Below are 13,685 nucleotides of genomic sequence, written 5' to 3'. Positions count from 1 at the left end.
TAATGAATTTTTCTTGGACTATTTTATATAATACATATTCTAGATTTATTTCATCTTTTTTCATTAGGAATATTTACATAATATACAATTTTTCATAAAAAAAAATATTAAAAGATATAGTAAAAGACATATTTTTAATTAAAAGACATGGTTTTTTCTCAAATCATAAACCATCAAATCAACATATGACTTTTTGGTTTTTCGTTAACTTCAAATATTTATTTTAACAAAACTTTAATTTAAATATAAAATATAAAAAAAATATATATTATAGCCATATTTTACAGAATCAAATAAAATTTTAAAACAAAAAAATCGAATTGTGTTGTTAAAGAAACTAAGGAAATAAAGCAAAGAAAGAAAAGTACCTTAAGTCTGAAACGGTCTTTAAACATTTCATATTTAAAATATTCCAACTTCAGAAAACCGGATGTTTAAATGTCAGTAATTACTTCGACAGATCAAACTTTGTGGTTACATTATAATACACCTGCTAAACTATAAAATCTTTTCTCACGGTTGAGATAATAATAATTGAGAAACCAAGACGGAAAACGAAATTAGATGTTGAATTATTACTATATATGTAATATAAAAAAATGCAATTTAATGTGATTTCATTATTTATCTTAAATATTGCATGATTTGAAAATAATTTTTTTCGATATAAAATATAAAGTAATCTCTGTAGTTAAAAAAAAATTTTATCCGACAGAATCTCAATATTTATGACAAGTTTACTTTCTGATCTCAGTTCCTGCCAGACTTCCCGCGAAGTGATTTGACGACACACATCCGCGTGCAAACACGCGCTGCTTCCGGCGCGCTCGCTGGCGCGTTTGAAACGGCGGAATCGAAGGTGGGAATCTCAAAGAGGACAGTTCCGCGTACTTACCTGGCTGACACCGAGCGCCACCAAGAGCCAGCAGCATACCGCTGCCGTCGACAGAAACCTCCTCATCGCGACGGTCACTTTGCAGGATGACCCGCGCCCGCGCGTTACTGACTGCGTCGCAGAACGTGTCTCACTCGCCGAAGGACCCGCCGAAGGTCAGTCTCTCACGTCACATTTTCCTCGTTCTCCGAGAAGAGTCTCATCGTACACACGCCGGGGTACCGTGACGAGATAGTAAGCGCGCTCGCGAGGTGACCACGAGGCCGTTCTCCTGTTGCACGCACGTTCTTGCTGACACGTTGGTACCGCGACAAAGTCTCGGGAAAGATCCGGGAAAATCGACACGACCGCGACGAGGAAGATCGCTGGCGGACTGTCAGACTGGCGCAATAATGACTGCGCCCGCCGAGCACTTCCAGGGACGCTCAGATGTTCGGCTTTCTGGTGGGGATGGAGAGTTGGCCGTAGTAGCCATTCCCTCTTCATTCGACTCGCTATGTATACGCAATGCGGGCATTCATGTCTCTGGATTCTGTTTATTCGCTGGTTAGTTGCCGGTGCCATCACAAGAGGACGGTACAGATCAAACAAGAGGGATTGGCAACCGCGGTTTCTGATGTGCCAGCAGGGTACTGGTTTTGCAGCATTTTAGGCTGCTGTTAGAGTATTCTCAGCCAACAACACTGATATATGATATATAAAATATGGAACCACATGGAAAAAAAGATATAGTGCTAATAGTTATTATTCAAACATTAAATTACTCAAAAAATTCATGCAATCTTGCATTCGTTTATTAATCTTGCAGTATAAATATTCTGTTGTAAATATTGAGAAATAAAGAGATATTTATTTCGACCTCTTTGGTTATAGTCTATAACAGCTGTATCAAATGTACATTTAAAATAATTTTTTAAAAATATGCATAAGAGTTTAAATATATAAAGACATGATCTTCCTAGCAATATAATATTAAATATAACATTAAATTAATATAATATAATATTAAATTAATAGTTTCATATTAATTTAATTTCACTATTCAATAATTTCCTGACTTAATAGTCGAATGAGAAAACTGCTAATCACATGATATAATATAGATAAGAATATCATTTTGCAAATATAATTTTAAATAATTATATAAAAAATTATAATTATATATAAGTATAGACTTATACATAGTACTTATACGAATAAGTACATACTTGAAGCAAAAGCAAATTGTACCAACTAACTAGTTTGAAGTAGAAAATGTCAGTAACATATATAGTGTTTCCAAACAGTCATCCATCTAAGTACTTACTATGTTCAATGTTATTTAACTTTAGTGATTGAATGAAAATTGGTGCATTAAACTTGGTGCATTATAACTGCTAAATGGCGATATTAATCGTGTTTGTTTGTGACATTGTGTATTATTAATTAGACTTTGTAAGCCTTAGATACCATAAATCTAGAGATTGTAAAAATGACAATGATAATTAATTAACTACTTAAATAATCATGATAAAAGATTTTAATTAGCTGCAGAGCACATGTGCTGAACATTGGCTTAATCTATTGCGACTGAAGAAAATGTGCGAATCTTTGAGTCTATTAGTTTTAAAGCTCGGCTTAAAAGCTTCGGTTTTTCTTATAAAATAAATGTCCGCCGGCATCTGGGATAAACTACGACTCTGTTCGATCTAGATACTTTGCGGTTTCATGCGTATCACTTTTACGGATGCTCTTCAGGAGGTATTGTCAAGACAATACTTAAGATATCATAAAGCGAACAAAGACTTCAAAGTAGACAATAGAAGCAGCGTGTAATCACTCGCGAATGTACAGTACATCTTGATGAGAGTGATGAGAAATGTTGCATCTGAAACCTGACACCGGTGCGATCAATCATATACATGACTGGAAATAAGAATAATCAATGTTTCTCTCTCACTTCAAATTTTTAGAAAAAGATGTACATGTAAGATATTAATCCTTTTCTCTATTTAGCATCAACAGACATTGTAACATTGATCGTTCCAATTTTGAGTTATTATATCGATTGTCTTTTGCATTAATAATAAAGATATCTTGTTTTAGCCTTTAAACAAGACTTCAGAAATAGTTTATAAATTTGTTATGTTTTATAATATTGTTTCATATGATCGTTTTATTATTCAAAAAATAATGAAATAGATAAATCCTTTTTATATTTATAAAATATGGTGGGCCACACGTAAATGTAATAATTTTATGTATATTTGTTTTTTAACATTTTAATCAAAATTTCAATTAATTTAATATCTTTTTAATATGTTATCGCATACGAGTATTTGGCCGTCGAGTAGATAATATCAGTGCTGGTATAAAGTAAAGAAGGAAAGGCGATTATTTTAATATTACAATATTTTATATGTACAATATTCTTTGTTTGAGAGTGAATTAAATACAACGCGAGACAAGGAATCTGTCAACACTTTTTCTGTTCTTTCACCTACGTCTGTGAATTTGTCAAGAGAAACACGAGAAGAAATGCGTTGCGTATTGATTGAAGTTTCCTTAAAACAAACTGGCGCATTAGCTACGATTCTTTGAATGCAAAGAATGCGAGCATGCTGTAGAATTCTCTTTCTTACCTGTGTAGAAATCTTATAAAATATTTATAAAAATTTTATATTCTTGATATCCATTCGCCTTGACATCCATTCTTTACTGCCAAATATAATTCCTTGTATTATTGATGGATCTTTTCGTATAAAATATACGAATATAATCTTATATTTAATATAATGTCGGCTGAAGTAATCTGATAAATAATGAACTGTAAAACAATGTGTGCTATCTGACATACATAATTCTAAAGAATACTCGCAAATCACATTTCTCCCAAACTTTTTCCTCACGTCTGAAATAAGATATATTTTTAAAAAAACTTTTCTTTTTAATAAGACAAGTTTAGCTTTTCCCTTATACTGATTTTTCCAAGACTAACTTTTCAACTTGGGCAAATACGTCAATACCGTGAGGAATTTACTATTGCTAAATTTCTCAACTTCATGTAACGGCGTGTGAATGGAATATCATAAAAGATGTCGAACTTGGTTTCTAATAACGTCGACTATGCTCACTCACGTATTTTATGAATGTGATCTTCCTTCGAAAAGTCATTGGTAGCTGATCGATTTTTCCACGCGCGCTTTCGGAAGATAATCCTCGCCACGAAGTCAACCCTCTCCTCTTTCACGAGATGCCGGTGCTCTTAAATAAAGAGGACATTGCACTTGTCGGGTGCGAAGGGTGCGAAAGTAAGCTAAGTTTCATCTCCTGTCGGCAAGTAGGCAAACCGTGTTTGACATGCACCGAACAATCTTACACAAATACCAACAGACAGGTGAGAGCCGCTTCCTTATTTTTTGTTTCAACTTTCCCCTCTCCCTCTATCTTCTTCTCGCGCGAAGACGGACGCGTCACGATGGGGTGCGCGAGCGAGCCCTACAAGCGCCGGAAGAGCGCAGGGGGTCGGTGAATGATAAGGGGTTGCGCAGGCGCCGACGTATCGACCAGAGTGACCCTCCGGGCGACACCCTCGCGATTCTCCGCCGAGCCTCACTGCTTCATCGGCAAACTAGTGGGTAGTACACGCACGCGACACAGGTAAGAGTGCCCGAAAGTTTGACTGAGACACACACGTTTTCTCGTCGCCGGCTCGGGTTTTCGACTGCGCGAAAACGCGTCGATCGCGTCGTCTTCGAGGAAACGACGATACCGCTTAAAAATTGCGCTTTTAACTTCGTCTTTAGAATCACCTCGCCGGTTCGGTCTCGCGGAGTACGCCAAGTGACAGGCTGGTGGCGCGCATCACCTTCACGTGACGTTTAGTCTTCGTCAAGCAGGGGTAGTTTCGATGCCTCTCTCGGGGTAGTTTCACCGCAGCTCTTGATAGTCGCTCGATAGTGTTATCGATAAGCCGCGCGGATAACGTCGTTGGAGCAACATTCGCGAATTTCTGATCGTTGAATCGGCGCGACTGAGTGTTCAGCTACTTATCGAACAAAAGCTGAAATTTTAACGTCTTCGCGAACGGGATCATTGAGGTAAGATACTGTCGTTCGCATTGATGGCAAAGCCATCGAGACGAACGTGGACGTTTAATGATAAACGGGATTATTGTCTAGTTGAATGAGGGTGTATATTTTCGTACGCAAGTGCAGTTTATGGATTTACGTCCATTGCGCAAGATTCCGGTCTTGGTTGGACGGGGTACAATCGATGTTCAGTCATAAATAGTCGGGATAGCCGGGAAGCGAAAAATGGAACGATAATTGAAGAACAGAGAGGATGATCCTTTTTTATGTATATAAGTTTTAAAAGGGAAAAGGAAATGGCGTTTGATAAAACGTTTTACGAAGCAACACTTTCATTGATTTTTTAACCAATTGAATTTTTATTATATTCAAGCTGATATCCTCTCCATTTTTTCTCTTGTTATGACGTTAATAAAAGCCGCTTTTTTTTAGAAAGTTCTAGTTATGATTGTCAAGAGGGATCTTAACAATCAATGTAAACGTCGAGAAATATTTTTTTTTTTTTTTTGCGACAAGCCATCCGGAATAGTATATTCTTTTATAATTAGTTTTATCGGCATATATAAATTTATCTTTGTAATAATTCTCTAAGGTAATAATATTTAAAATCGAGGAAAGAAATCGCCTACGAATACGCCTACAAATATGTTTTAATTTTAGTAAAAGGCAAGGAATCACTTGATAATTGTAAGATTAAAATTTAAATAACATTAATTAATTGTTAATTGACATTGGCTAATTGTAAAATTAAAATTAATTGACATTGATAGATTTAATCATTAATCTTGTATGCAACAACTTGTCTTTCCCAGAATACGTCTATGAAACATCATAATAAAAGTGCAGTTCAAAAAGTTAATAAACATCATAATAACGCAGTTAATAAAAAATTTGTCCCTTTCATTTCTTTCATTTATTTCTTAACAAGATCAATACTGTTTAATCATTGTCGCGACAAGTACTTAAATAAAAATTCGATAATGGCTGCACAGATAGTACACTTTGATACTGTTGAGATATTTTTAATATGTATAGATTTGTCTTTTCATGACTGTTCAGTTTCTTGTAACATTTATCACATTTTAATGTTTAATAGATATCGAGAAGCATACAAGAATTTTATTACGTTTCGTATAACAGTTTGAAAATGATTTAAATGTAGAGATTAAAACAGATAAAACGCAGCATAAAACGATCTTTTAGGAGAGATATAATCTCCGCAATTACATGAATTTACTGGTACAATATTCTCTTACATTCCGTTGCAATTTGAATTATGAGAATATGTTATATGCAATTTGTAGCACATGATGCGCGAAATATTTGCATTGAAATCAATTTTACATGTATATCGAGATAATTAAAACGTTAACAATTTCTCTTATGTACAATTACATTCATATTAATTGTGCTATTATTGACATGTGACAAACTCTTACTTAATATTTTTTTGTAATATAGTTTATAATCAGAAAATATATTGCTATAAAATATAATTACATTCATACTAAAGAGTTGCTCTAGGTGTTCGTATTCGATAAATTTCTCGTTAAATTTTAACATTCGCCCGGCTAAACTTTAGTGCCGGGTATATTGATTTCTAGATTTTCTATTTCCACTACCTATAATTTAAATAGTAGAAATATAAATGTCAAAATGGGAAATTGAAGTATCATTATTTGCGTACAAGCCAACTGCTTAAACTGTATTAAAAAATATAATATACTAGCTATGTTGTGCGACCTACTTATTAATATTAATTAAATATTTAATCATGATCCAGAACATTAGAAGAGTCATTAGTTCACGAAATACTCTTCACTTCAATTTTCATCCAGCATTATTAAAGTAAAACATGAATTAATCATTAAATTGATTATTTTTAACTTTAACTAAATGTTTTAAAAGTTTTAATATAACATAGTATAATAAACATTTAATTTTTTCATACATTTGACTTTATACAATTTTATTGTCAAATAACTTTTCATTTATTATTACATAAGGTCTCGATCCTAATTACATTGTTATTAAAGCCATGCGATGCTTGCAACAATATTGTGAATGTAAAATGCTTGATGAACTACGTTGACATAATAATTCATCAAACTCGTAATAGCTGTATATATAACCCGTTTACCATTTTGCAGTCTAATAGATAATTGCTGTATTCATGGGGTTTATATTGCATCAAGCTGAGAAATTTCATATATGTATCAAGTTTGATATCAAGTATAAGAGTACAGATTAATTTATTTTAGTTCATGCAGTTCTTCGTCGTATAATTTCCTGTTATATCTTCGCGTGATTTAAATCTCTTGAAAAGCAACCGAAATCACTGTAATATTACGAAGCAGACAATAAGACTAAAATAAAGAACACATTCTTACAATGAAAGAAAATACGGAAATATACCTTTCTCCAAATTCAAATATTCATTCGACTGCAATTTCTATGACAATTTTTTCATTATTTCTCATATATTTTTTTCTAAAATATTTTTTAATCTAATTAAAACAAGTTTAATTAAAAAAATTAATTTAAAAATGTTATATGCCACATATTACATGTTCATTTGACACTTGATATAATTTTTTTCAATTTCGTTATTATATAATAATAAATGTTTTAAAATGCAAAAAGTAGCCACTTCTTTTTAATTGACGTGCAGTATTTATTTATTTTGAAAAATCCTATCGTTCTTATCTTTATTTAAATAGTTAAATGAAATCGCGAGGTTCCCCTTTTCGGGCTATTGCCCAAGAAAATTGAATACTAAAGATTACTACATGCAAAGTTCACCATTTCCGCGAATCATGGACGTCGCTATTATCGAAGAATTCTGAAAGAAACAAATATAAACGGTCCAAACGTATCATTGCTTCCTCGACGCTTCTTTTCCCGCCGCGCGAGCATAGAATTATCCCGCGAGCTCTTCAAGGAAGGTACATTCTACCCGGTATGATACGATCAACGGGCAAGCCATAGAAGTAACATTCTCGTGCCGCGCGTATGTTTCAGGAATACGTAAATGCCGGTTTACTTGCACGATGTCGTGAAGCATTTCAGAAATTCCAAAGTAAAATCGCGCTCCGAGTATCGATTTTCATGAGCGTTATGTTACGAGTCGTTGGTCACACCGGTTACATCCATAATTTTTCTCCCCTGATGCATAATACGTGATTTCGAAACGCTCTTCATTGCTAGCAATAAGCTTAAAAGAGGGAAAACAGGAGAGAGAGAGAGAGAGAGAGAGAGAGAGAGAGAGAGAGAGAGAGAGAGAGAGAGAACAGAAATATATAGCTATTAGATTTTTTATAAATTTAAAAACAGAGTCATTATTTAAATTGCATATCTGGATATTGTTTGAAAGGTGTCCTTTTATTTTTATGTTAATCTCATAAATTGTTATTGGAGTTTCTTGCATATTTCTGCGCGACTATTAGTCTGAATTATTCATTAAAGAACTAAATCCTTATCGAGTTTTTTGATGCGTTTTTTATTACTGTAATAATATCACACAGGTCTGCACGAAGCATGACGTAAAAAAAGTAAGAGAAACACGAGTCAGTTTTATGATATTATTTTACCGTTCTCGATACACTAGAGAACCCAATTACGAGAATATGTTTCTCGCTATAGAAATATGTTCGCGACACGAACGAATGTGTCGTTTCATTTAAACCACTCGAATCGAAAAGAAACAGCTTTTTGTAGTAGCTGTAAAGAATCTGAACGCAAGACGCGTATTTCCTGTACTTTAAATATTCGGTTGTGTAGAATTGAATATTCGAATAAATTAAATAAGTCAAATTTAGATATAAAATAAAATAAAAAAAGATACTTAATCGATATGCATTGAATAATGAAATATCACTGTAAAAGCAGTTTTATTAATTTTAATTTTGCAGATATTAAATTATATGTAATACTGCAGAATTTTATATATAATTATATTTATTTATTTATATTTATATACAATTATATTTATTCTTCGTGTTTAAATATCACAAGGTTAATACAAACAGTGAAACATTTTCTGTATGCGTAAATATTTTATATCAGAATAAAATCATGTTTTAATTCTGCAGAATGTGCATCAGAATAATATAAATTCGAATATTTTTGTAATCTTTGATTTAATAAAAATTCTGAAATCACAATGCGAAAAGTCGACTGTCAAATTCAATTCTTCTTTTTACCTGTTGCAGATTTCAACTTGGATTGTTTATTTTCTTCTTCCTCACCTCCTCTTATTTCATCCTTTCCTTTCGGGTTACCTTACGTTGAAGTTTATCCCACGAGGCATCAAGCAGAAAGTCGCCCATCGATCGATCTAGGATCCATCGACACGATCCATTGACCTACAAACGAACGACCTATTTCGCGCCTCGCGACATTGTATCATCTTAGCACAAGACCGTCGTGACAGCAAAGAGAACCAGAGCGATTTATCGTACAAATCGCAACTAACGGTTTGAGCGACGAAACCGTGAGCCGTTTCATCGCAGCAGCGAGACCGGTGTAACCATCAAGATTACCGGCCGCGGCGGTTGCGCCAAGTACTGTGGTACAGCTCCATCACCCGGCAACATTTCATTCTCCAGTTTTCGTCAGTCCTTCACCTCCAATGTCAACTACCTGAAACGGAGGTAAGTCGCTCAAAAGTACCGCCGTCACGTCGGATCCGGTTCAGGACTGGCATTTAAATTTCAGCCGATAAAGAATACCGAGGCTTTTTAATTTATAGTACCCTTTGATGTATCTCAAGGGTTGAAATCATCCTTACGTAAACTTATCGATGCATACGTATATATAACGTTAGAAAAATTTAATAGTGTCAGCCTGAATCTACAATCCGAAATCGTGCGATTATATTATTTAAATTTTCGTCGATTTTTTCGTATGAAAAATTTCTTACGCATATGTAATAAATTTAAAGCTTTATATAAATCTACGAAAAAATTAGGGAATGAAATAAACAATTTATTCTTATTCGGTCTTTGTTATATTATGTGTATAAATATAAAAGAGATAATTTGTAGATATGCGAATAGTGTTTTATATTTTCATTTTAATATTATCTGTACCTTAAAATAAGGTTTTAATATAATTACAGTTAACGTTCATATACTGTTATCGAGTAAAATGTAGAAATTCGTGTAATTAAAATCTGGTATGAAAACATTTTGATTGTAAACGCCCGTTCTATTTCGCTCGAGAGTACGTGAATACGAACACATTGTTGAAAGGTATATTTGAAAGCTCATATATCACATATATCGGTGAAATGGCTGAAGCTTTTTATCAATAGCTCTTATATCAAGTTATTTACGCGTATCAACGTATGTATAATAATGATTAAATGTTAAAACGTTGTGCGCGGTATCTCATTGTTCTATGAATTCTGATCGGCTCCCATAATGCGTCTGTGATGGAAAAATAGATTCCTCTATCCAAGCATGTAGCTGGACATAAGCGTTTACCTGAGTCGGCCGTTAAGCAAGCGCTGCGTCAACAACACATGTTATGAAGTTACACATATGGTGTTGAGAATGGGCACAGTCATTAAAACGAGGGTTTTCGGTCCAACGAATGCAAAGTGATAATTGATAATGTAAAGTGAAATGCGAGAGTTTGAAATTGAAATAAAGTTCAAGAATAATGTTGTTATTTTAGGTAAACTCAAGTTCTGTTCCTCTAATTCGAGAATAATCTCTATATTCTCTGGAAATTTTACGTGTACTTTCGAAATAATTCTGCGTCACTTTCTGTCCCATCTTTATTTTCTGTTCATCGATTATCTAATATTCTCATTCAGCATACATATTTAAGAAAAAAAGAAAATTTAAAATTAAAACTATACAACATAAATTAGAAAAAATCTATACCAATTAATGAAAAAAATTTTTTAATGTAAGAAACATTGAGATTTCTGAATACTCTGTGATATTTTTGCCACGTATTGTTAATCGATTAGGAGGAAAGTGAGAGAGATATTTTACCATTAGAAAAAATTATACCATTGTTTTTAAAGAATTTCTATCTTTTGAAAGTAAAGCGACGAAAACATTTATGTTATTTAAACATACAAATATTTTAATATTGTTATTAATAAATCAAACCTTTCGTGTTTTCGACAAGTTTGAATGTATGCATGTGGCTCGTTAAAAATACTGCTTCCAGCATTGCCCCGAATACAGTGCAACCTGGACGCACGCTACGATATCAAGTCATCGCGCTAATGTTGCTTTACACTCGGCAACGTTAGCATAAAGCTGCTATCTCTCCCCGCATCAGCGATATCGTGTCTTTCATCTTTCCTGCTTTTATTTACGACGAGAAATCACACGGACGCTTGGCAATGTGAGTCGATGATGACGTAAATGCGCAGCGACGCCGTTTCGTATGGTTACCTTGCATCGTTCGCGCCTCGGTGATCGTTTTTATTCTATACGAAATGAATCTCTTATCATAGAGAAAAAAGTCCTTTTATAGATGAAAACGTTATAGACGAATATGTTATTTACATTATATCTTACGCTTCGAGCGCGGTGATTGTTTACTTATTGTTAGAAATAGACATCTCTGCTAAGCATGTAACGCCGACCGATTAGCGACTGCCAGTCTCATCGTCGATGTCATCTCCACACTTCTCATCCCATCAGCATCAAATGGCTGTGATCGATGTGCATTTAGCGCAGTGAAACACGACAGTGCGAACGCGCGGCCTTGCCGACCGATTGTCACTATCACGACGACCACCATAGCTTGTCTTCCAGGTTTTCGTCAGGAGATCTAAGCTCGGAGCTCGACGATGAGCCAAACGCGGATCCTGGGCTGGCCTCCGTGGGCCGGCAGGACGCGTCTCAGCCGTATCAAGCGGTGCCGGACCGACCCCTGCAGTCCCAACCGGGCCCGATTCCGCCGCCGTCCCAGCCGCCCATCCCGGGCGCGCCACCTCAAGGACCGCCGCAGCCCATCGGTGGTGATCTCAGCCTTAACCTGAGACCCGGCTCGCGAACCACCAGCGCGCCGTCCTCGCCGGCGAAGACACGGGAGAGTTTGCTCCAACGAGTGCAGAGCTTAACCGGCGCCGCTCGCGACCAGGCAAGTTAATTTTAGCCTCTGCTTTTATTACCTAACACTTTCTACCTTGTCAGAAATTGATTAATACAACGAGAAGCGATAATTCTATCACTTAACATTATTATAACTACGATCAAAAAACAGAGATAATATTATTCCGATTACATCAATGATGGCACTCTAAAATATCGCGCTATCTTTTGTGATTTAATTCCAAAAATTCAAAGAGTTGTCTTAGAGATAAATATCGAAACTTTTGGTTCTCAAAATATATGCTGATATATTTTGCTCATGTCAGTAATTTAATATATTCACGATATCTTCCGCGTTTAGTCAGTCACTATATTACACGGTTATGAAAGCAGAGTGTTGCAGTGTTTGACAGTTAAAATGACGTGTAGGGTGCTTCTATTTTGGGAGCGGCGGTATCTGGCGCGACCAGAGGCCCGTCATACAGCAAAGACCGATGCTTCACTCTACTGGTGATCGACGACCAGAACACCGACTGGAGCAAATATTTCCGGGGTCGTAGATTGCACGGCGATTATGAGATTCGTGTGGAGCAGGCGGAATTTCGCGAACTGTCCCTTACAGCCAGCGAGGCAGGCACCGTTGTGTCCATGGCTGTCTATCGTAACGGGACCAAAGTCATTCGGTAAGACAAAGATACAGATAAGAGAAACAGAAAAATACATTTTTACATTTCAACATTTCTTAGCATTAACCAACTGCATAATTTGAATCGTTTAATATAATTTTGAATTAAAAAATCTACATTTTAAAATTTACTAAAATAAATATTGAGAAATATATATATTAAACATAGTTTTAAAATTTATAAAATTAACATTGATAACACATCTTCCTCAAATAAAATGATAAATAATAATATAATAACGCGCATAATCGAAATAAAAAAATATAAATACTTTTGTTCAAGGTATCACTATTATCGAAAGCAGAGAAAATATAAATTATTGATGTTTGTCGTTAGATCCTTCAAGCCTGATTTCGTATTGATACGACAAAATCTGCGGGATGCTGGAGAAGATTATAAAAATCTCCTTCTTGGTCTGATGTACGGCGGTGTACCCAGTGTTAATAATCTTACAGCAATTTACAACTTCCAGGTAAGTATCTATTTTTATTATCATATTAGAGTTCATCTATTTCTAATTTTGCATAAAAAAAGTGCTAAGTTAATTCTATATTTGGAATACAGAGATTATTTGAAGATAATGATAAAAATGATAGAAGTTTAAATATATGCTCTCTATGTTCGAAAAATCCCACACGTACTGCTATACATATATTCTATCGATTTTATTATACACATTCCTTTTATACGGAGTATGATCAACCTTTCGATAATTGCTACGTGTTCTACGAAATAGGACAAACCATGGGTATTTGCACACCTGCTGGGTTTACAACGTCGTTTGGGTAAAGACAACTTCCCCCTGATCGAACAGAGTTATTACCCCCATCATCGCGAAATGGTGAGTAAAATCGATTGATGAATATTTGTTCACCACATTATTTTTTCTTTCAAAATGCAATCATCGTATAGAAAAATATTATACTCGGCAGACAGAATACATCGTCGAGAAAAAATCGTCTAAAATGACAAT

At 34.8% G+C, this 13,685-nt stretch overlaps 2 protein-coding genes across 3 annotated transcripts in view; one reads left to right on the top strand and one right to left on the bottom strand.

The window, feature by feature from the left end:
- The window catches only part of LOC140672202 (uncharacterized), a 28,232-nt gene extending 26,880 nt beyond the window's left edge, over positions 1–1,352 (bottom strand). The window contains exon 1 of one of the 2 annotated variants that reach the window (XM_072904118.1): positions 896–1,352. In XM_072904118.1, the coding sequence (XP_072760219.1) occupies positions 896–961 (66 nt within the window). In that variant the 5' untranslated portion in view covers positions 962–1,352. The remainder of the gene's footprint in view (positions 1–895) is intronic. The other variant, XM_072904117.1, reaches the window with a different exon arrangement.
- An 8,089-nt stretch (positions 1,353–9,441) lies between these two features.
- Syn (synapsin) overlaps positions 9,442–13,685 on the top strand; it is a gene marked incomplete at its 5' end in the record, with an annotated part of 44,302 nt that continues 40,058 nt past the window's right edge. Inside the window, 5 exons of the mRNA XM_072904377.1 lie at positions 9,442–9,617; positions 11,748–12,075; positions 12,456–12,709; positions 13,049–13,184; positions 13,449–13,553. Coding sequence (XP_072760478.1) covers positions 9,442–9,617; positions 11,748–12,075; positions 12,456–12,709; positions 13,049–13,184; positions 13,449–13,553 — 999 coding nt within the window. The remainder of the gene's footprint in view (positions 9,618–11,747; positions 12,076–12,455; positions 12,710–13,048; positions 13,185–13,448; positions 13,554–13,685) is intronic.

Source organism: Anoplolepis gracilipes, chromosome 13 (assembly GCF_047496725.1).
Source record: "Anoplolepis gracilipes chromosome 13, ASM4749672v1, whole genome shotgun sequence".
Taxonomy (NCBI): Eukaryota; Metazoa; Arthropoda; class Insecta; order Hymenoptera; family Formicidae; genus Anoplolepis; species Anoplolepis gracilipes.
Note: the sequence above shows the minus strand (reverse complement) of the source record. Positions and strands in the feature narration are given on the sequence as shown.